The 24,013-nt window shown below is 38.3% G+C and overlaps 1 protein-coding gene across 5 annotated transcripts in view; it reads right to left on the reverse strand.

Moving 5' to 3' along the window:
• Positions 1–24,013, reverse strand: part of MTDH (metadherin) — a gene marked incomplete at both ends in the record, with an annotated part of 82,293 nt that overhangs the window by 27,958 nt on the left and 30,322 nt on the right. The window contains 6 exons of one of the 5 annotated variants that reach the window (XM_080693514.1): positions 2,606–2,704; positions 5,598–5,687; positions 10,758–10,994; positions 12,944–13,009; positions 14,589–14,765; positions 15,716–15,800. In XM_080693514.1, coding sequence (XP_080549640.1) covers positions 2,606–2,704; positions 5,598–5,687; positions 10,758–10,994; positions 12,944–13,009; positions 14,589–14,765; positions 15,716–15,800 — 754 coding nt within the window. The remainder of the gene's footprint in view (positions 1–2,605; positions 2,705–5,597; positions 5,688–10,757; positions 10,995–12,943; positions 13,010–14,588; positions 14,766–15,715; positions 15,801–24,013) is intronic. The other 4 variants (XM_080693515.1, XM_080693517.1, XM_080693516.1 and 1 more) reach the window with 4 other exon arrangements.

Below are 24,013 nucleotides of genomic sequence, written 5' to 3' on the forward strand. Positions count from 1 at the left end.
GGGAAAGTTATCTAACTTTTCTTTGCCTCAGGTTCTTCATCTGAAAAGTATAAGGAAAAAATAACTATAGTTACCTATTAAGGCATTTATAGGGCTATCTATATGTAGGTAATCTAGAAATTGAACTGCTAACAATTATTAAATGAATACTATGCAAAAGACAAATACCACTGCCTGGCATATAGTCTATTGTTTACTGGACTGAACCATCTGTCTCAGCCTCTCAAGTACTGGGATTAGAGGCATGCACCAGGCATGTGCCACCATGCTTGGTTAAAATATTTTTTAACTGGAAGAGTCTATATTTTACTTATATTACTTCATAAGAGACGTTATCTTACTTCTATAACTTATTTTTTAACTGATACACAAAAGGGTATCAGTTATTACCTCAAAGCCACACCCTACCCTAGCCCTGTTTTATATTCTTTTATTTTGAAACAGGGTCTTTTTTTATTCTTTTATTTTGAAACAGTGGCAGAGGGCCTCACTAAGTAGATGAGGATGTCTTTGAACTGTGATCCTCCTGTCTCAGCCTCACAAGTGCTAGAATTACAAGTGTGCATCACCACACCTGGCATATATATAAAAATGATACAAAGACCAAAATGATGAGAAATCCCACAGGTAACTGAAAAGTACAAAAAATGAATGGGATTGTAGCATTAAAAAAATCTCAGGGAAAGGTCAGGTACAGTTGTAGATACCTGTATTCCCCAGTACTTGAAAGGCTGAGGCAGGATTATAAGTTTGAGAATAGCCTGTTTCAAAAGAAAAGAAGGCTAGGCATGTAGGTCAGTGGTAGATGTCTGAAGTTCAATTTCCAACCTGTGCCCATCTGATGAACACACACACTCACTAGAGGATGAATCCTGAAATTTACGGTTATGGAAGAAAAATAAAATCTCAGATACTTTTTCTTTTGTGGGTCTGGGGATAGAAACTAGGGGCATTCTACCTCTGAGTTACACCCCCTGCCCTATTTTTTATTCTTTATTTTGAAACAGGGTCTCACTAAGTTGCAGAGGGCCTAAGTAGCTGAGGCTGTCCGTGATCCGTGATCCTTCAGTCTCAGCCTCCCGAGTGCTGGGATTATAAGTGTGTGCCAATCCACCACGCCCAACTTTAGATACTTTGATACTGGGAATTGAACCAAGAGGTAGTCTATCTCTGAGGTAAACTCCTATCCCTTTTTAGCTTTCTGGATTTTCTTTCTTTCTTTTTTTTTTTTTTTGTGGTATTGGGGGTGGAACCCAGAGGCTTTTCTACCTCCTGGCTATACTCCCAGACCTATTTTTAATATTTTATTTGGAAACAGGGTCTAACTAAGTTGCTGAAAGCCTAAGTAGCTGAGGCTGGCTTCAAACCTATGCGATCCACCTGTCTCATTCTCTCAAGTGCTGGGATTACAAGTGTGCACCACCACACTCGGCTTATTCTTTATTTTGAAACAGGGTGTAAGTCGCAGAGGGCCTCACTAAGTAGCTGAGGCTGACTGTGAACCTGTGATCCTCCTATCCTATCTCAGCCTCGCAAGTACTGGGATTACAAGTGTGCACCACCATGCCTGACTTAATTTTCATTTTGAAAGAGGGTATCACTAGATTGCTGAGAGTCTTAATGAATTGCTGAGGCTGGCCTTGAACCTAGTACTGGGATTACAGGCATGCATCAGCACATTTAGCTAGATACTTTTATTTATTTTTTTGGTACTGGGGATGGAACCCAGGGGCCTTCTACCACTGAGCTATACCCCCAGTCCTATTTTTATTCTTTATTTTGAAACAGGGTCTAAGTTGCGGAGGTCCTCACTAAGTAGCTGAGGCTGTGATCCTTGTCTCGGCTTCCCAAGTATGGGGATCACAAGCATGTGCCGCCATACCCAGCTTACTTTTTATTTTAAATGAAGATAAAATGAGCATTCAAAATAATGAAACTGATACTCTCTTTCCCTTCCTCTTTTGTTTCCTTTCTTTTCTGGGGGAAAGACAAATGTCTCACTATGTCACCTGGGCTGAGCCCCAACTGGGAGCCTCCTGCACCAGAAGCACTCTACCACTGAGTTATACCCCGGACTTTTCTGGCGCTCTATTACTAAACTATATACTCAGCCCTTTATAAGACAAGGTCTTTCTAATTTGCCCAGGATGCCTCAAACTTGCGATTCTCTTATCTCAGCCTTCCAAACACAATGATTGCAGGTGTGCCCCACCATGTGTGGCCTGTTTTTAAAAATGATTCTTGCTTGTAGCCCCTGTGCTCCTACTGAAAATTAGACTAAGAAAACGGTTTTCTACCAGCACAGAAACATGTACACTTCACAAATGCAAAGCCATTCCTGTATATTCTATTCCCTCTCTTACATTAAAACTAGGAGAAACAGCATTCATTTAAAATAAAAAAAATTAAAACTAGAAATACTACACAACTATAAGATTCATGTTTAATCAGTTTTTCAGTAGTACATTTGGTATTAAATTATAATTACTATACCTTTAAAGGTGAGAAGTTAGAATTAAAATTAGAACATAAAAGCATGAATTCAGGGTGCTAGAAAGAAAAATCTAAAAATAAATAAAAACTGATAATTTTTAAAAGGACATACTTAACCCAGACCATTCATCATCGATATAGGGTTGATTACGGCTAACATCCCACTGATAATCAGAAGTGGTAGACTGAGAAACTGGCTCAGCAGTAGACCCTTAAATGAAAAACGAATGCAATAAAATTAAAAAATGGAATTTCCTAATGATGTTTCACAACAATAGTTTTACACTTTGTATAAGAAGACTTTACTTTTTTATTTTTCTAAAAGGAAATATTCAGACATTAGAAAAAAGAGTAAAAACAAAAAGTAGAATTGTAGGTGATTTTAAATTAAGTATGATAATGACTAAATCTAATTAATTGATTAGAAATATTTTCCCTTGTATTAATCCATTAGATTTTGTCCTTTCTAATAAATATTTCAGACTAGTTACCTACACATTTCAAGAAAAAAAAGTTGCTTTACTTTTCTTAATGAAAAGTAATAAAACACAAAGAAGATTTTGGTCACGGATCATTTTGGTTCTGGATGTTTCAAGATATGCCTATATCCTTAGAATCTCAAAAGAGAAAAGGAGAAAGTATCTGAGGTGGCTAGAATCTTCTCACCAAAGAAATGAAGAAATGGATAGTTCTCTAGAGAGGTGAGACAGAGAAAAGCCAAAGATGTAAGAGAGTAGTTGAAGGTTGAGAGAGTTAAATACAGGTACATTTAAGAGGACAGAATATTATCTTTTAAGTTTTGTCTTTTTGGGGGGATGGGGAGCAGGAAAGAATAGGTGGATGAGAGAAGAGGGTCACAAGGTCCTTTAGGAATTTGAAAGAGCTATGGTGGCCAAATGTCCAGACTTAATACAAATTTTATACAGATTTTGGGGCATATAAGTTCATGGACGTAATGTCAAACCCCCTGCTCTACGGGCATAAATTCACTTAAAAATATAAATGAAAGCAGTGATTTCCCATCAGGCATATGAAATGATATATATATATATATATATATATATATATATATCTCAGACCTTCTGAATCAGAATTTCCATGTATATCAGCATCCTTAAGTGACTTTGATATTCACTTTGGATTCAGAGGCATGACACAAAGAATGGTTAGGAAGGAAGATACCTGGCTAGTATAAAAAAGTAATATATAATCATTTCTTCTCAGAATCCTTACTAATTTATACATTTTCATTTGATTACAGATGACCTCACTAGCATTCTACTAGTATGACAATATATATTTAAAGTAGTTCTCTCTATTTTTATGTAAAATGTAATAGGTAAACCTATAAAAGTAGTATATAATTAGCATATTGGCTATTAGAAGCATTACTGTTGCTCTGGTATTAATACTTTGGTAACTCATGCTGCATTCTCTGAATGTATGAAGAGAATAGTATCCGTATTTTATAGTAACAAAATGAGAGAAACAATTTTACCTCTGAAACTGAAATGTGGTTCATGAGATCAAGGTTTGGCAAACTCTGACCTATAGGCCAAATCCCCTGTTTTTGTATGGCACATGAAACAAGAGTACTTTTTAGGTTTTCAAATAGTTAAAAAATAATATAAAAACAGTATTTTGGAACCAGAAACAACAGTTTACTTATGTATTGCTTCTGGCTGTCTTCCTGTTACCACAGCAAGAACTGAGTAGTTCTAATAGATAGTATGGTCCATAAAGCTTAAAAATACTATTTGGACCTTTACAAAAAAAGTTTGCTGACCTCTCTTCTAGGCTGGTTGATTCCAGACATTGTAGAACTACACATTTTACTAAAATGGGTCCAATAATTCCAATGTGAACCAAGCACTGCAAACTAAACAGTGTTTCCCACACTGATATAATATTAATTATATGTAGATTATGTATGATGAATAAAAGGCATATATAAGTTATGCTGAATTGGTGGTTTATTAACTAGTGTATATTCTTTTTTTTTTTTTTTTGCGGGTCTGGGGATGGAACCCAGGGGCATTCTACCTCTGAGCTACACCCTCTGCCCTATTTCTTAATTCTTTATTTTTTTATTTTTATTTTTTTATTTTTTTGAGGGTCTGGGGATGGAACCCAGGGGCATTTGACCTCTGAGCTACACCCCCTGCCCAATTTTTTATTCTTTATTTTGAAACCGGGTCTCACTGAGTTGCAAAGGGCCTCACTAAGTAGCTGAGGCTGTCCGCGAACCGCGATCCTCCGGTCTCGGCCTCCCGAATGCTGGGATTACAAGCGCGCGCCACCACGCCCGGCTTTTAATTCTTTATTTTGAAACCAGGTCTCACTGAGTTGCAGAGGGCCTCACTAAGTACCTGAGGCTGTCTGCGAACCGTGATCCTCCGGTCTCAGCCTCCTGAATGCTGGGATTACAAGTGTCCGCCACCACGCTTGGCTTAACTAGTATATATTCTTTTTTTTTTTTTTTTTTTTTGTGGTACTTACTGGGGGTGGAATCCAGAGGCTTTCTACCTCCTGGTTATACTCCCAGCCCTATTTTATATTTTATTTGGAAACAGGGTCTCACTAGGTTGCTGAGAGCCTCACTAAGCAGCTGAAGCTGGCTTCGAACCTGCACAATCCTGTCTCAGCCTCCCAAGCGCAGGGATTACAAGCGTGCGCCACTATGCCCGGCTAACTATTGTATATTCTAAACCAATAAATACTCAAAGTAAAATTATGCAAAGGTCCACATAATCTGAAAGGCTCAGCTATAAACTCACGAGGAATAAATGTGAACAGAAATGCGATGACAAACTGTGGCAGTAATATGCTATGCTAGCAGCTGAAGGGTAATGACCCTAACCTAAAAGGAAGGCTTTCCAAGAGCATGTCTGTGTCAGTGACGTCAGGCCACAGAAGTTTCCCCTAAAGAGAGAAACTAAGCCACTTGTACATGAGGACTGAGGTCCTGCCTGAAGGTCCCTGTCACTTTACACATATTATTTATGTGAATAGTAATACTTGATGCTGAATATTTTTTCAAATGACAAGTGCTAAAATTAAACAGAAATTTTTTGTTAACTAAACGAAAGACTGTTTTCACATACCAGAAACAGCAGAGTTAAGTGTGAGAGATGCAAAAGAAGCAGAATTCTGTTCAGAGGTATTCATTCCCCTATCCACACTAGACCAAGCAGCTGTTAAAATAAAGAACGTCACTTGGAACCTTTAATTTGCAATGAAACTTGAAAGATGTGTACAGGTTTAAAACTATGAAAACAATATTTGAAGATAACCTTAGAAATTAGCCAGTAATAACAGCAATAGTTACTACTTGCTGAATGTCTATTTTGTGGCTGGGCCCCTTATAGCAACTATGGTACGCAGTTTCAGAGTGGTTAAGTAACTTGCTGACAGAAAACAACTAAGCTATGACTGGAACTTCATTTCCAAAGCCTATTACTTTTCCACTATACCATGCTACCTTTATTATCTACCATAATTAAGCAACTACTTTGAGCTGAACTTAGTATTTGACATTCATTACTACCAATCCACACAACTACTTTGATATGAGGTTCACTCAGTTAAATAACTAACCTAATACCTACACAAAAACTAAAATGGCTATTTATACTTAATACGTCTGTCTGAAATAGTCCATGTCCATTTTACTATTTTATATCAATATTTTTTCTGAGGGGGGTTATTGGGGATTGAACTCAGGGGTATCCTACCTCTGAGCTATTCCTTCAGCTCTGAAACAGGGTCTCACTAAACTGCTAAGGGCCTCACTAAAATGCTGAGATTGAACTTGAATCTGGGATTCTCCTGTCTAAGTCTCACAAGTACTGGGATTACAGCAAAATACCTGGCTCTTATCAATATTTTCAAGACATTTTTTTTCTTGGTACTGAGGATTGAACCTCCAAGATGTACCCCCAATCTTATTTTCATTCTTTAGAAATAGGTTTCACTAAGTTGTGGAGGGCCAAGCATATGCCACCACTCTAGCAAGACTGACCGACCTCCCTCCCTTCCTTCCTTGTGGTATTGGGGATTAAACCTAAACTTCCCACCTGATTTTTTTTTGGTGGTGCTAGGAGTTGAAACAGGGGCATCCCATCTCCAAGTTATACCCCCAGTCCTATTTTATATTCTTTATTTTGAAACAGGGCCTCACTAGGTTGCGGAGGACCTCACTAAGTAGCTGAGGGCCACGCGAACATACAATCCTTCTGTCTCAGCCTCCCAAGTACTGGGATTATAAACATGTGCCACCATGCTAGGCCCTGCAACCCTGATTTTATTTACATGGAAAAAAGATATAGTTTGATAAGAGTTTTACTACTTGCAGAGACTGTCCTTGAACCTGCCATCCTCCTGTCTTAACCCCTCAAGTGCTAAAATTACAGGTGTGTGCCACCATCCCGGACTTATTAGACATTTCTTATATATAAGTACAGTCATGTACTATAAAATGGCACTTTGGTCAATAGCAGACTATTTGGTCCCATAAGATATAACCTAAGAATATATTTTCAGAATATGTTCCTGTAATTGTATGACATCTGTTTTCTGTTTGTCTGTTTTTTGTGCTACTAGGGATTAAACCCAGGGGTGGTCTACCTCTATGCTACACTCCAAGCCCTTTGAATATTAAAACAGGGTCTTGAACCTGTGATTCTCCTGTCTCAGCTTCCTAAATACAGGGATTACAGGCATGTGCTACCATGCCCAGCTTCTGACTGTGTGTGTGTGTGTGTGTGTGTGTGTGTGTGTGTGTGTGTGTGTGTGTTACACTGGGGATTGAACCCAGGGGCATTCTACCTCTGAGCTATACCCCTAGCCCTATTTTTTTTATTTTTATTTTCTTTTTTTGTGGTACTGGGGGTGGAACCCAGAGGCTTTCTACCTCCGGGCTATACTCCCAGACCTATTTTATATTTTATTTTGAAACAGGGTCTAAGTTGCTGAGAGCCTCACTAAGTAGGTGAGGCTGGCTTTGAACCTGTGCGACCCTCTGGTCTCAGCCTCCCCAGCTTGGGGATTACAAGGGTGGGGCACCACGCCCGGCTTTTTTTTTATTTTTTGAAACAGAGTCTCAATGATTTGTAAAGGGACTCACTAAGTAGCTGAGGCTGTCTTCTGACCCAGATCCTCCTGTCTCAGCCTCCCAAATGCTGGGACCACAAACATGCGCAACCACGCCGGTAATATTTTAAAACTTTGAAATAAAATTTTTTTTTATGGGTCTGGGGATGGAACCCAGGGGAATTCTACCTCCAAGCTCCACCCCCTGCCCTATTTTTTATTCTTTTTTTGTGTGTGTGGGTCTGGGGGTAGGAACTCAGGGGCATTTGACCTCTGGGCTACACCCCCTGCCCTATTTTTTATTCTTTATTTTGAAACAGGGTCTCCCTGAGTTGCAGAGGACCTCACTAAGTAGCTGAGGCTGTCTGCGAACCGCGATCCTCCGGTCTTAGCCTCCCAAATGCTGGGATTACAAGTGTGTGCCACCTTGCTTGGCTGAAATAAAATTTTACTATGTTGTTAAGGACCTTCTAAGTTGCTGAGGCTGTCCTTGAACCTCCAATCCTTCTGTATCAGCCTTTCAAGTACTGGGATTATAGTCATCTGCCATAACACCCAACTGTGATTATATTTTAAGGAACATATACCTCCATATGACCAGTCACACCTATCTCCTCTCAGTGATCTACTGCAAACTTAGTTCTTATATAGTTCATTTTCAATTTCAACAAACGAGCCAGCATTTGGGGGGCCGAAACAAAAGGATCATGGTTCAGACAGCCTCAGCTACTCAGTGAGGCTCTTTGCAACTCAATGAGACCCCGTTTTAAAATAAATAAAACAGGCTGGGATTGTAACTTGGAGGTAAAATGCCCCTAGGATTCCTCCTCAGTACCAAAAAAGAAGAAAGTAATTTCAACAAAAACCTTAATTTTAGGAAAAAACTCTAATCTGCTTAATTTTACTTGTAGCAACACTAAGCAAGTACCATTTAATCTATGTCCTAATTATGAAATACTACATAGTTTTAATTATTTATTTATTTATTGGTGGTATGGGGGGGGGACCCAGGGGCCTTCTACCTTTGGGCTACACTCATAGACATATTTTATACTTGATTTGGAAACAGGGTCTCACTAAGTTGCTGAGAGCCTAAAAAAGTAGCTGAGGCTGGCTTCCAACCTGTGTGATCCTCCTGTCTCCCAAGCACAGGGATTATAAATGTGTACCACCACGCTCGGCATGAAATACTACAGTTTTCAAAAGTAAACTGCAAATATGTCAAAAAGAAACCAATATTACTCCACAAAAACCAACCATTTCTTTTATTTAATATGAAAGGATGTTTTTAGCACAGAAACTTATGCTTTCTTATTTGCAGAATATGACAGTAGAAATTTAGCAAATGTCTTTTTCAAACAATTTTTTTTTTTTGTGGGTCTGAGGATGGAACACAGGGGCATTCAACCTCCGAGCCACACCCTCTGCTTTATTTATTATTCTTTATTTTGAAACAGGGTCTCACTAAGTTGCAGAGGGCCTAAGTAGCTAAGGCTGTCCTTGAACCGAGATCCTAAGGTCTCAGCCTCCAGAATGCTGAGATTACAAAGTGTACGCCACCATGCCTGGCTCCAAATTTTGATTTTTCTATATAATCTTTTGACATGGTAGAGGAGAGCAATCTTAAGAACAGTATTAGTAAATGAGCTAGAGTTTGCTTTTTAAAAAGTGATGGAAATACTAGAAGTGAAGGAAGAAATTTTTCTCAATTTACACAGAACTTTCTAATGTCTATTGTTCCTCAAAAGAAACTGAGAAATTATCTGCCATAAGCACAGCAGAAAAATTGTATAAGCATAAGAAATTATAATTCAAATAAAAATAAGAGGCCATTAGATGAATGGCAAAGAACATGAACAGATAATATTCTCTCTCTCTTCTCTCTCCTCTCTCCTTCCTCTCTCTCTCTCCTTCTTCCCTCTCCCTCTCTAATAGAAATGATCAAGAAAGCTGTGGAAAGCCGGGCGTGGTGGCTGCACCCTTATAATCCCAGTGCTTGGGAGGCTGAGACAGCCTCACTAAGTAGCTGAGGCTGTCCTTGAACTGCAATCCTCAGATCTCAGCCTCCCAAATGCTGGGATTACAACTGTGTGCCACCACGCCTGGCTTCTGGAAAATATTTTGATAATATGTAATGGAGCATTTTAAACATTTATAATCCTCCCTACCCAAATAATTCCTAGAAACCTATCCTAAAGAACACCAAAATATCATATTCAATGTAACATTATCTAAAACAGTTAAAAAATTATTTCTCCAGTAATATGGAAATACTTGAGTGAACTATGCTAGCTACGCTTACACAAAATATCATATGGCTAGCCGGGTGTGGTGGCACATGCTTGTAATCCCGGCATTTGGGAGGCTGAAACTGGAGGATAGCAATTTGCAGACAGCCTCAGCTACTTAGTGAGGCCCTCCGCAACTTAGTGAGACCCTGTTTCAAAATAAAGAATAAAATATAGGGCAGGGGTGTAGCTCAGAGGTCAAATGCTTCTGGGTTCCTTACCCAGATCTTCAAAAAACAAAACAAAACAAAACAACATAGGGCCATTAAATAAAAAAAAAAAATATTTGCTACAATGTTAAGGTAGGGGCAAAGGGAACATAAAAAATGCATATTTTAACCGGGTGTGGTGGTGCATGCTTGTAATCCCTGCACTTGGGAGGCAGAGACAGGAGGATCGCGCAGGTTTGAAGCCAGCCGTGCTGGCTTAAGAGACCCTGTTTCCAAATAAAAATATAAAATAGGTCTGGGAGTGTAGCCCGGAGGTAGAAGGGTTTCCAGGAACCCCACTAAAACACACACACACACACACACACACACACACACACACACACACACTCAATTTGAGCTATGTTGAAAATAAAAATTATACACAGGGTGGGGGAAGACCATAAAGAAATACAAAAAAATCTCAAAGTACCAGTGAACAACACTGGTAATCAAATAAGGAATCTTAAAAAGCACTATGTAAAGAGTAATGATAAATGTTATTCACTTTATTTCTCACTTTTCTTTATGCAAAGAATCTTAGATGAGTTAATTATTTCTATTATTTTTTCATGGCATGTCTTATTTGTCTATTGATGGGTTTTTTTTTCCTGAAAAATTAAAAAGTGCCAGATTAGTAATTTTAAATAAACTTAAAGAGTTTTCTAATAGTTCTTACCAATGCCAGAAAATATTGAGCGGCCACTCCAACTCCTTCCCCAGTCTTTTCCATTTGTGTTGGCATCGCCCGTGTCTTGAGTCCAAGCAGATGGCTCCGTTTTCCTCTTGCCTGTAGAAGCGGGTGAAACAGAGTTCCACTTCTCCTCACTTACACTGATCTGTGAGGACAGTTTTATAGACTTTTCATTCCAGCCTCCTCCATTGACAGTAAGGTTTTCATTCAACCCTGAAGAAACTTAAAAAAAAAAAAAAATTAAAACAAGTACATGACTTCTTGTTAAAAATGGGGCATTTTCAAATTTCTACAATTGCTTGGCTTATATTTCTTACTGTCTTTGGAATAGCTTAATCTTTAAAGATAAAAATATTAACTTAAATGTAAGATGGCCACCAAATATCTTTTTTAATTTAAAAATAGGATTTGATTCTAACATATATAATAATGATGTTCTCGATAGCAGAATGACTGGCTCAAAGGATGTACAAGAAAGCAAACAGGAAAATGACACATATTCAGAGTATACTCAGAATACTCACCCGACCCAGGAAGACATTGCCCCAGTTGCATATTCTATCCTGAAATATTTTTTGCAAGGCAGAAATTCTAAAATCTGGCTGCATATTAAATCCAAATGAGAAATACCACTGGTTTTTTTTTTTTTTTTTTTTTTAAAGTGTTGGAATTAAACCCAGGGGCATTCTACCTCCAAATTACAAACCTGGACCAATTTTATTTTTTATTTGGAAACAAGGTCTTGCTAAGTTGTTGAGGCTGGCTTAAAACCTGAAAACCTACTACTTCATTCAGCCTCCCCAAACTGGGATTACAGGTGTGTGCCACCATACCCCGTGAGAAATTTCTTAAAATATAGACATTGGAGCCTCAGCTCAGACTAAAGTCAGAACCTCTATCAAGAAAGTAGATTAAAAAAAAGTAACTAATTTTTAATTTTTTTTAATGCAAGGGAATTCTACCTCCAAGCTATACCCCCCCAGCTCTATTTATTTACTTTGAAACAGGTTCTCACAGGGTCTCACTAAGTTGCAGAGGGCCTCACTAAGTAGCTGAGGTTGGCTGTGAATCTGGATCCTCCTGTCTCAGCTTCCCAAGTACTAGAATTACAAGTGCGCACCACCACGCCTGGCTGGTAACTAATTTTTTTAATAAACGTAAAGTATTTATCCCATATATGTCTATATTACACTCATGTCCAATAAAGATCCTTTTTAAAATTGGTTTAAGTGATCCAAACTGTATACCCAAATACTTATGGGTGATTGTGAATAAGTATGTTTCTTTTTGGTATTGGAGATTGAAGCCAGAGGCATTCTCCCTCCCAGGTACATGCTCAGCTGTATTTTGTTTTTTATTTTGACTCGCTAAATTGCTGAGGGACTTCTCTAAATTGCTTCAACCTGTGATCCTTCTGGCTCAGCCTCCCAAGTACTGGGATTACCGGCATGTGCCACCACGCCTGGCTTCATTCATGTTTCATTTCATTTATGTTTTTTCCTTTTTTTTTTTTAAAGCTTCCTAGATGATTTAATGTGTAGCCAGGATTGAGAGCCATGGGCATGAAGGAAGCTGACAGTAATTAAGAACAAACCTGAAATGAGAATGGTTTTTCCCATCTCAGCATTTATGCTTCACTACAACACTCTTGTTTTCCGGTCAGGCATAGCACTCTATTTAATTCAATCATCACCAAAAATGAGTAAATAAAACACATTTTTTATTTGTAACACCAAGTAACTTTAGACTATAGTTCATTTATTGTAAAATATTTTATGTCAAGGATGTAGTGAAAATAACTAATTTTTTAATAAACGGGTAAAATCTTTATCCCATACATGCCAAATGACACTCATGTCCAATAAAGACCCTGTTCTACTGGCTTAAGTGATGCAAGCAAGAATCAAAACTACACACAAATGATTACAGAATGTTTTTACATATGAGAGGAAAAGTTGGAACATACCAAAGACTGTTAGAAGTGGGAGTTATTTCTTTTTATTTATTTTTCAAAATCTCTGGATAATGATTATGTTACTTTAGTAATTAAAAATCATTTTTAGGCCTTTTTCTTTCCTTCTGCATCATTCATGTTAGAAAAGAAAAGAGACATGTACATAAGCTTCTACTATGATGGGCCTTCAATTTAATTTACATGTAATTTCTCTCACCCTGAAGTGTAGAATCTCCTTTTCCAGACTTAAAGTTGCTAACTTGAACATTTAGATGAGAATCACCTGGTTGAAATAGAAATAAAATTTATTTAACACTAGATAGGCCACTGCGCACATTAAATTAGGAATAACGTACAAATTAATTTTTACTTATCTATAATAAATTTTCCCTTCAAGTGCCAAATTTTTATATTGGAAAAAAGTCAATTTTACACACACTTCCCATGTCCACAGGGAACCAAACTCCTAGTCACCACACCCTTGGCCAACCACAACGCCAATAAAAGCCTAAGAAACTACCCCAGCACAAACAGGGTCTGCTATTCTGCAGTAGTTTTCAAGATTCTTTTCAGTAGTAACTGGGAAACTGGGCTCTGAAATTGAATTCAACTTTGCCAGATCTCAATGATATCAGCTGCCTTTTCAGCAAACACATCAAATAGCTTTGCCAGTATTTGGGATTAGAATTTGGGAAATATGATCAAAGGTGGAAAAACTTTTTTTTTTTTTTTTGTGGTACTGGGGTTCCTGGAAACCCTTCTACCTCCGGGCTACACTCCCAGACCTATTTTACATATATTTTTTTTTATTTGGAAATAGAGGCTGACTTTGAACCTGCGCAATCCTCCCATCTCCGCTTCCCAAGTGCAGGGATTACAAATGTGTGCCACCACACCCGGCGAAAAACATGTTTTAAAACAAAATTACTATTTCTCTGACATTAAAAAGCATAATGTTCCTAATATATGTATAAAAGAAAAAAAAAATCTAAAATCCCCAAACAAACCCAGCATGAACAGGATTGTGCTAGCAAGGAAGGCATGCTCAAGACAAATGAAAAGGGGTCACCGACTGAAATACTACAACACAGGTAATATGTGACAGTGAAAATGGTTAAGTAGAAGTCATTGGTGTACCATGGCAATAGATTCCAACAAATCATCAAGCAAAAGAGTATAAAAGTAGCAAGGCTAGGAAAGTGGTCTGGGTACAATTGAGAGATGGGGAGATGAGGTCATCATTAACAAAAATGCAATAGGTAAGTCATCGCTCTGAAGCAAGTTGAAGAGTCATCACTTTGCAAACTGGTATCTCTGGGGTAAAACGATGGCAAAGTATTATACCAAGAAGCCACCAATAATGGATAGTTTGGACAATTGAAATAACTGGAAGAACATTAGCATAATAATCTTTGAAGTTCTGGTCTAGGTTTATCAAACATCTATGAAACTCCCCAAAAGCTGGAGTGATAAATCTAGATAGAACCTGCACTATCCAGAACATGTGTGTTTCATCTTGGAATGAAAGTGTCCAACATCCAAAATAATGATAATTCTATTTAACAAATGTGTTATCTACTGTAAGAAATGAAGATGAGAGTTAGGGTGAAGCAATATACTCTAAGAAAAGAAGCAACATTGTTTTCTCATGTGACTCAAGGCAGAAAGGCAAATTTTAATTTAATAAGCCATTCATTTGGTAATTTGCAACAAATAACACTGGTTCACAATACTCCAATGAAGAAGGGTATGTCAGTACAATGATGTCAGCAGTTCAAAACTGATTTTGGTACATGGTATTTTATACATCTAATTTAAAGAAGTGTGAATGGATGTACCGCTCTTATATTCCACTAAAATACCTTTATTCTTCTTGGAACCAACAGGAAATGATGCAGTTGTAAGTTGCTCCGTGGTAACTGTGATGGTATTTTCTATCCCAGGGATTGCTGAATCCAATGAACCAGAGTCAGTCTGCACCTTATCACGTTTACGCTGTTGTCGTTTCTCTCTGTGACTAATTTTTGTTTCCCAGGCTCCTGACATAGCCCCAGAAGAAAAGTGTTAGCCAGTAAAGAAAAAACAAAAAAGGTTGTAGTTTTGGGGGAAAAAAAAAGGGGTGGGGTGGGGTACACAAAATATCATGATAAAATCAGATATTAAACCAAGAGTGCTGCTTATAATAATTTAGCCTAAGAATTTATTCTAGTTCTAATCTCATATGGTTACAGTAGGCAACAAACTACTGGCTATTAAGTTAATTTTTATCAAATATGTCATTTGTGGTTTAGAAAAAGTAATAGAAGTAAATTACCTTACATTTTGTTATTTTGCTGGGTAAAAATGATGAGTATTATATATAATCACTAATAAATGGGTTTATTATGTGATGATAATAAATGGCTAATTCAGTCTTCTAGGGATGGTATATTTAAAAACAGTGAAGGAGGAGGGGGGGGGGAACCCAAACCAAACTGAGGAAACAAAGGCGAATGGCTTTTCAATTGCTCAAAATAACTGAGGTAAGCCAGTTGTGGGAGTGCACACTTGTAATGCCAGTACCTGGGAAGCTGAGACAGGAGGATCACAGATTTCATGGCCAGCCCCAGCAACTTAGACCCTGTTTCAAAGTAAAAAATAAAACAGGGCTGAGGGTGTATGTAGCTTAGAGGTAGAGTGCCCCTGAGTTCAATCCCCAGCATCAAAAAACAAACAAATCTGAAACAGACCTAAATTTCAAGGTAGTTCCCTTTAGGAAAAGCACTACTGGATTCTTAAATAATTTAAATACCAAAAATGTTTCCTACCCACAGATCTGTATTTTAAAATCTCTAGTAATTCAAAAGCAGCCTACATACAAGTTTAAAACAAAACCAAACAGCCCCCCCAAAATAAACAATTAAAAACACCCCCCACAACTATTACATAATACACCTTGGTAAAATAAGGATTTAAAATTGGTCTATAGTCCTTTCCCTTGCTCAAATACCTTCATCAACTTCCTTTCCATCATGGCGTGAACTGTTTTGCACTGCTTTAGGATCTGACTTTGATTTCTTCTTATTTTTCTTTGACTGAAAGTAAAATAGAACGTAACTTAATATTTTGTTGTTTTTGAAAAGGTAGGAGTCAGTAAAATGCATAATGAAATGTATGATGCTGACAAAATATTTTAAGTTTGAATTTAAAAACTTTACACTTATTAAAAGTGGCAATAATATGAGGTTACCATTTATTTATTGTGTGTGTGTGTGTGTGGTACTGGGGATGGAACCCAGAGGCTTTTTACCTCCGGGCTATACTCCCAGACCTATTTTCTATTTTATTTATTTTTGTGTGTGTGGTGCTGGGGTTCCTGGAAGCCCTTCTAGCTCCGGGCTACACTCCCAGACCTATTTTATATTTTTATTTGGAAACAGGGTCTCTTAAGCCAGCACAGCTGGCTTCGAACCTGCGCAATCCTCCTGTCTCTGCCTCCCAAGCGCGGGGATTACGAGTGTGCGCCACCACTCTGGCCTATTTTATATTTTATTTGGAAACAGGATCTCACTAAGTTGCTGAGAGCCTCACTAAGTAGCTGAGGCTGGCTACTTAGCCTCTGAAGCGCTGGGATTACAAGTGTGCGCCATCATGCCGGGTTCTAAAAGTTACCATTTAATGGCTACTTGGTATTAAGTTTCTTACAAACTCACTGGGGATAAGGTATAATCCTATTTTAAATGGAGACTCAAGAGAAATATTAAGTATTAAACAGGCTATACTGGGTCACATTCAATTAATAAATTAAGTTGTAATTAGAAACTAGGTCTGTTAGGCTGGAACACCTGAGCTCATAGATATGTTACCCTACCAAAAAAAAAAAAATAAGGTGGTATAATATGGTGTTTCCACAGCTTTATATTAAAACTCACTGCCAGTGTTCAGAAAGAAAATGATGTCATCACCTATTAGTTTCTGGACTGTATTAAGTACATAGGTGATAAACCCTACATACAACGAATTATGAATCATTTGAATAAAGCAGGTGATATTTCATTAGTTTCAAAGCAATGTGAAAATATCTACAGTTTGCATACTGTAGATGTTTAACAATCTGATAATATAAAATACCTATACAATACAAGATACGGGCATTTGGGAATGACCTTTCAACTCCTTTCTGCTAATATTATATTCTCTTTCCAAAAGCTTGCCAAACACTCCATAAAGCCATGTCTTTTGTATACATGTAAATGCATCCAAGAAATAGCATAGATAAAAAAGTCTTTTACATAGGCTGTACTCACTCATTTAGATATTTATTGATATCTGGTTATATATGTATTGTGTACTCTCTTGAAATGAAGCTTACCATTAAATAAGAGATTTTAGCTTGATTATAAGCCTTTTGTATGAGTAAGCAGTAAAGATCATTTGAGTAAGCAATAACTGCCATCGAAGTGCTCTTCTTGTCAATAATCAACTCGCAAATGCAGTTAGCCTCCATATTTGTTGATTTTACATCTGTAGATTCAATCAACTTTAGACTGAAAATATTGAGGGGGAGGAGGAAGCATCTGTACTAAAACGTACAAACTTTTTTGGTCAATATTCTCTAAATAATACATTATAAGCAATCTAAACATGACTTAAACATGACTTAAAATATATAAAGAGTATATATCAGCCGGGCATGGTGGCGCACGCTTATAACCCCAGCATTCAGGAGGCTGAGAGAGGAGGATCGCAGTTCGCGGACAGCCTCAGCTACTTAGTGAGGCTCTCCGCAACTTAGTGAGACCCTGTTTTAAAATAAAGAATAAAAAATAGGCATAGCTCAGAGGTCAAATGCCCCTGGATTCCATCCCCAGAGCTGTCAAATACATACATACATACATACATACATACATACATACATAGTATGTATCTAGGATACATGGCAACTACTATGCTATTTTATTTTTTGCGGTAAAAGAACCCAGGGGGCATTCTACTTCTGAGTGACATCCCTAGCCCTATTTCTTATTCTTTATTTCTTATTCTTTATTTGGAAACGGTGAGTTGCAAAGGGCCTCACTACTTAGTCTTGGAACCATGATCCTCCTGTCTCAGCCTCCCAAATGTTGGAATTAAAGCATGAGTCACCACATCTGGCTTGGGTACCTATCTAAAGAAAATAATTATATAAAAAATTATATCTCTACACCCATTTTTTAAAAAGCAGTATTATTCACAACACCCAAGATATACAATAAAGCAAGATGTCTATCAATAAACGAATAAAACACATTGGTATGTATATATTGTTAAATCTTACCCAGCCATACTAAAGAATGAATTTCTGTAATTTGTGGCAATATGGAACTAGAAGACATTATGTTAAATGAAATAAGCTAGCCACAGGAAGACAAATAATGAATATTCTCACTCATTTGTAGAAGTTAAAAAAGTTGGTTAACAAGTTGGGTCTGGTGGCGCACGCTTGTAATCCTCATGCTTGGGAGGCTGAGACAGGAGGATAGCACAGGTTCCAAGCCAGACTCAGCTACTAGTGAGGCTCTCAGCAACTTAGTGAGATCCTGTTTCCAAATAAAGTATAAAATAGGTCTGGGAGTATAGCCTGAAGGTAAAAAAGCCCGTGGGTTCTACCCCTAATAAAACACACACACACACACACACACACACACACACACACACACACACACACACACACACAGTTTGTAATGTAGGAGAGTAGAAGAGAGGTCACCTGAGACTAGGAAGGGTAAGGGGAATGGGAGAATATAAAAAGAGTGGACAAAAATAGAGTTATGATGAAAGAAACAGTTCTGATATTCTATACCACAGTAGGCTAGCTGCAAACTAAAATAATTGTGTATACCTCCCAAATTACCTAGAGGAAAAAGAATTCGAAGATTGCCAATACATAGAAATGGTAATACTTGAAGAGATGTAAATGAATATCCAGATTTTATCATTATATAGTACATACATGTATCTGATTATAATATTGTACCCCATAAATAAGTACACATATGTCAACTAAAAATGAAAATTAAAGTCTTCTCTTAAATGGTCTTCATGCAACCAAGATTTATAAAATATAGACTGTGTCAGACATTGTTTTAGAAGCTAAGTAGGTAAAACTGATTAAAATCTCTGATAACAGCCGGGCGTGGTGGGCGCATGCTTGTAATCCCAGCATTCAGGAGGCTGAGGCTGGAGGATCGTAGTTCACCAACAGCCTCAGCTACTAGTGAGCCCCTCTGAAACTTAGTGAGACCCTGTTTCAAAATAAAGAATAAGCCAGGCATGGTGGTGCATGCTTGTAATCCCCGCGCTTGGGAGGCTGAGACAGGAGGATCGCACAGGTTCGAAGCCAGCCTCAGCTGCTTAGTGAGGCTCTCAGCAACTTAGTGAGACCCTGTTTCCAAATAAAATATAAAAAAGGTCTGGGAGTATAGCCCGGAGGTAGAAAGCCTGTGGGTTCCACCCCCAGTACCACACACACACACACACACACACACACACACACACACACACAAAGAATAAAAAGCCATGCGTCGTGGCACACTTGCAATCCCAGCGCTTTGGAGGTTGAGACAGGAGGATTGCAAAGGTTCGAAGCCAGTCTCAGATACTTAGTGAGACCCTGTTTCCAAATCAAGTATAAAAATAGGTCTGGGAGTATAGCCCGGAGGTAGAAAAGCCCCTGGGTTCCATCCCCAGTACCACTAACTAACTAACTAACTAAAAAAAAAAAAAAAAAAAAAAAAAAATAGGGCAGGGGGTGTAGCTGGGAGGTAGAATGATCCTGGGCTCCACTCCCAGACTTGCAAAAACAAGCAAACAAAAAACTCTGAGAGCAACTGTATTACATACCTAATAGGAGAGCCATGTGATAGGAGAAAATTTTATCTTTTTTTTTTTTTTTGCAGTACTGGGGATAGAACACAGGGGCATTCTACTTCCAAGCTACACCCCCAGCTTTATTTTTTTATTCTTTATTTTGAAACAGGGTCTCACGGAGTTGCAAAGGGCTTCACTAAGTAGTTAAGGCTGTCAGCAAACTGTGATCCTCCTGTCCAGCCTCCCAAATGCTGGGAATACAAGTGCATACCACCACACTGGCTTTTTTTTTTTTTTTTAATAGTGCTGGGAACTGAACTCAGGAGTGTTTTACACCTGACCTACATTCCTAGCCCTATTTTATTTTGAAACAGAGTCTTACTAAGTTGCAGGATGCTTCTTAGTGAGGCTGAGGCTGGCCATGAACATACAATGCTCCAATCTCAGCCATCCAAGTACTGGGATTATAAACCTGGGCCACCATGCCTAGCTCATAAATTCTTATCTTCAGAGTTCCTTCCTAATGCATACCTCCCAAGATATTTATACCAATTCAATTAATTTTATACAGACTTTTAGGATCGCTTTTTTTTTTTTTTTGGTACTAAGGATTGAACCCAGGGCATTTTATTGCTGAGCTAGGCCCCCAGCCTTATTAATTTGTGTTTACTTTTTAAACAGAGTCTTACTAAATTGCCTAAGCTGTCCTTGGAGTTGTAATCCTCCTGCTTCAGTCTTCCAAGTGTGATTAGAGGTATGCACCACACACCTAGGTTTGATTCAAATGTATTAAGTGATGTCTGTTTCATATTTTTGTTAAGAACAGTTTGCTTCATGCAGCCTCTGAGCCCCTGCTAATTTCTGACAAACTTCCTAAAAAGCCATTTCTTAGCTAGGTGTGGTGGTGAACACTTAGAATTCTAGTACTTGGGAGGCTGAGACAAAAGAATCATAGGTTCAAGGACAGTCTCTCAAGTACTGAGACTCTCATCAACCAACAAGACCTAGTTTCCAAATATAAGTAAAATAGGGATGGAGATGTAGCTCAGAGAGAGAATGCCCCTAGGTTCAATCTCTAGTGCCACACAGACACACAAAAGAAGCAATTTCTTTTCTTCATCTTGTATGTATCAGTGCTGATCATGAAACACTCAAAGTAGAGATTCTGTTGAGAATTTAATGAAACACCTCTTAGTTTCTTGCTTTTAAGATCAAAAAGTTCAGATCATTGTTAGAAAAACCCAATACTAGAAAACTAAAGTAGTATTGGAAATATAAGGAAGTTAGTGACAAGTGGCTGATTTTTGTGATAGTTTTAAGTATATAGAAATACCAGACTTTATGTATTTAGGGAAAAGGAATAGGGAAACATGACAAGGATAAAGCAAATAAACCTTGAGTGAGGTTAAAAAAAATTATACACTTGTGATGGGGTAGCTGTATGGAGGGTGGGAGGAGGGTGTGGAAATGTGTTTCCTTTGGCTGGCAAATGTCTACATGTTGAAACAGATTTACCTAATGAGCTTCTCCTTTCATTGTGTAAAAATAGATTTGTATGTGTACTCCCAGGCCACTGTGGTCTCAATGTGAGATCCCTGTAACTATCTGGAAGGAAAGTAGAGCCAAGACTTCTGGTCTTAAGTATATAGGATTTGTCTTTCATTAGTCTTCAGGACTGTTTTGTGAAAACAGCAGTGGTCTAATCTCCTACAAGGCAGGGGCTTTTATCAATGAGGAGAATATGTCCCTAGTTTATTAGCACTTTTAGAGGAAAAGCCAAGGTATATAGGGTGTGTGACCGGCCCATCAGTGGAGCATGACTTTGAAAGAAATTATTCTGGAAGCACATGTAGTATTCTATGTAGTATTCTTGGATGATCTTGCTGCGCTGCTCTTCTCTTCCCTCCCCCCCTCGTGTGTGTGTGTGTGTGTGTGTGTGTGTGTGTGTGTGTGTGTGTGTGTGTGTTTCATTTGTAACTCCATCTGCTTAGGAGAATGGGCTCTATATAAGGAAACCTGCTGTAAACTTCATTGCAGCAAGGATGTAGAGAGAAATAGGACTTATTCCACTAGGGATTCTCATTCACATCTTTATTTCTTTGGTGGGTCTGGAGATGGAACCCAGGGGCATTCGACCTCCGGGCTACAATTCCTGCCCTATTTTTATTCTTTATTTTGAAACAGGGTCTCAGTAAGTTGCGGAGGGCCTAAGTAGCTGAGGCTGTCCGTGAACGGTGATCATCCTGTCTTAGCCTCCTGAATGCCAGGATTACAAGCATGCGCCATCACACCCGGCTTGTCATTCACATCTTAAGGAAAAGGAGATTTCTAGAAAAACTGGGCCAGATATTCTCCATTAGTTTAATGTGGCAAGCTGTTTAGTGTTCCTACTCTGACCTATGTTATGTTCCTTTACAAAATGTGCCCAAAAGAGAAAAAAATACCCCAATCAGTGTTTCTTTACTTTGTTCCTTGATCCTTCTTAGTTTCTTCTTGGTTTCAACATTTGTCAGATTTCTAATTTTGGTTATGGGTTAACAAACATAACCTTTTTAATTCTGCCCTACACAGGGACTCCTCAGACACAGAACTTTTGCTAGACTGAGAGGAATCCATAAGTTGCTATCTGGCCAGACTTACGTGGATTCTGTTCCTTGGTTCTCCCTTTCCATGAGGACCTCTTATTTTATTGCCCTCTCTCCTAGATCATTCTCCTTTGATTTGGGTATGTTGGGGTTCATTGAGGAGGTTGGAGTAAAGTTCCAAGGTTGAAATTACAGTGTGTTAGAATGTGGGGGTAAAATTAGTCTTATTTTTCCCTACATGGTATACAACACTGTGAAATTCAGTCTTTAACGAAGGCCCTGCAATTCTCCTAAAACATAGTTTTGTTTCTTTCTTTAACAAAGTTTAAATTAGTGTTAATAAATTAAAAGAGAAACTGCTGGTCTGTCCACTTCAGCTTTGTCTTAAGCCCATTTCATATTGTTGTCTGTGTTGTAATTCATACTTTTGATATAATTTCTGATGTGTAAAATTGGTTGTCTTATAAATATATTATAAAGAGTTCAATTGTAAATACAACTATTGTGGCTGTTAAAAAAAATTATACAGAGCTGGGCATAGTAATGCACACTTGTAATCCCAGCATTTGGGAGGCTGAGACTGGAGGATCGCAGTTTGCAGACAACCTCAGCTACTTAGTGAGGCCCTCTAAAACTTAGTGAGACACTGTTTCAAAAGAGAGAATAAAAAATGAGGCAGGGGGTGTAGCTCGGAGGTCAAATGCCCCTGGGTTCTATCCCCAAACCCGCAAAAAAAAACAAAACAAAACATACAGGTCATTTCAGGTACTGACATTAGCAAGGGAGCAGATGCTTGAGCAGTTAGGTGTGGTAGCAGGCTCCTATAATCCCAGTACTGGAGAGGCTGAGACAGAGGATCGCAGGTCTGAGGACAGCCTTAGACACTGAGCAAGACTCTCTCAAAATATAAAATGAAATCAGGCTGGAAGTGTAGTTCAGAGGTAGAATGTCCTTGGCTTTGATCCCCAGTACCAGTGCATATTAGTTAAACAGAATAGTGGGCTTTTTGGAGGAATATCCATACATGAATTATAGGATGTTCAATTTCAACCCCAAATAACTTCTCTGTCTTCTCCCAGATATCCTTCTTCTATTTTAATGGTTTCCCTTCTATTTTCATGAGACACCCCCCTTTATCTCTTTAGCTTTCTTTCACATATGAGAAAAAAAATTCAACCCCATCTTTCTGAGCCTGGCTTATTTTCTTAACATAATGTTCTCCATTTTATCTATTTTCCTGAAAACTGACTTAATCTTGTTCTTCTTCATGACGGAATAAAACCCAATTGTGTACACATACCACATTTTCTTTATCCATTTATCTAGTGACTGACAACTAGGCTGGTTCCATAATATGGCTATTGTGAAGCAGGCTGTTATCTCTCAAGTATGCCATCTTTAGTGTGTGTGTGTGTGTGTGTGTGTGTGTGTGTGTGTGTGTGTGTTTCACTAGAAATTAAACCCTACTTCATTCTACTTCTGAGCTACACCACCAGCCCTATTATTTATTTACTTATTTATTTTTGGTATTGGAGAATGAACCCATGGGCCTTCTACTTCTAAGCCACATCCCTGGCCCTATTTCATTCTTTATTTTGAAATGGGGTCCCACTAAATTTACACCTAAGGTTGGCTGTGAACCTGTGATCCTGTCTCAGCTTCCCAAGTACTAGGATTACAGGTGAGAGCCACCACACTGGCTAATTTTTTAATTTTAAAGCAAGCTGGCCTCAAACTGCAGTTCTTTTGCTTCACACCTCCTGAGTCAATGTGATTACAGGAAATGTGCCACTACATCTAACTCCACAGAACTTAAAATGGGGATGGTGGTGCATGCCTGTAATCCCTGTTGTTGGGAGGCTGAGACAGGGAGA

This window comes from Muscardinus avellanarius, assembly GCF_963383645.1.
Source record: "Muscardinus avellanarius genome assembly, chromosome: 4".
In the NCBI taxonomy this organism is placed as follows: Eukaryota; Metazoa; Chordata; class Mammalia; order Rodentia; family Gliridae; genus Muscardinus; species Muscardinus avellanarius.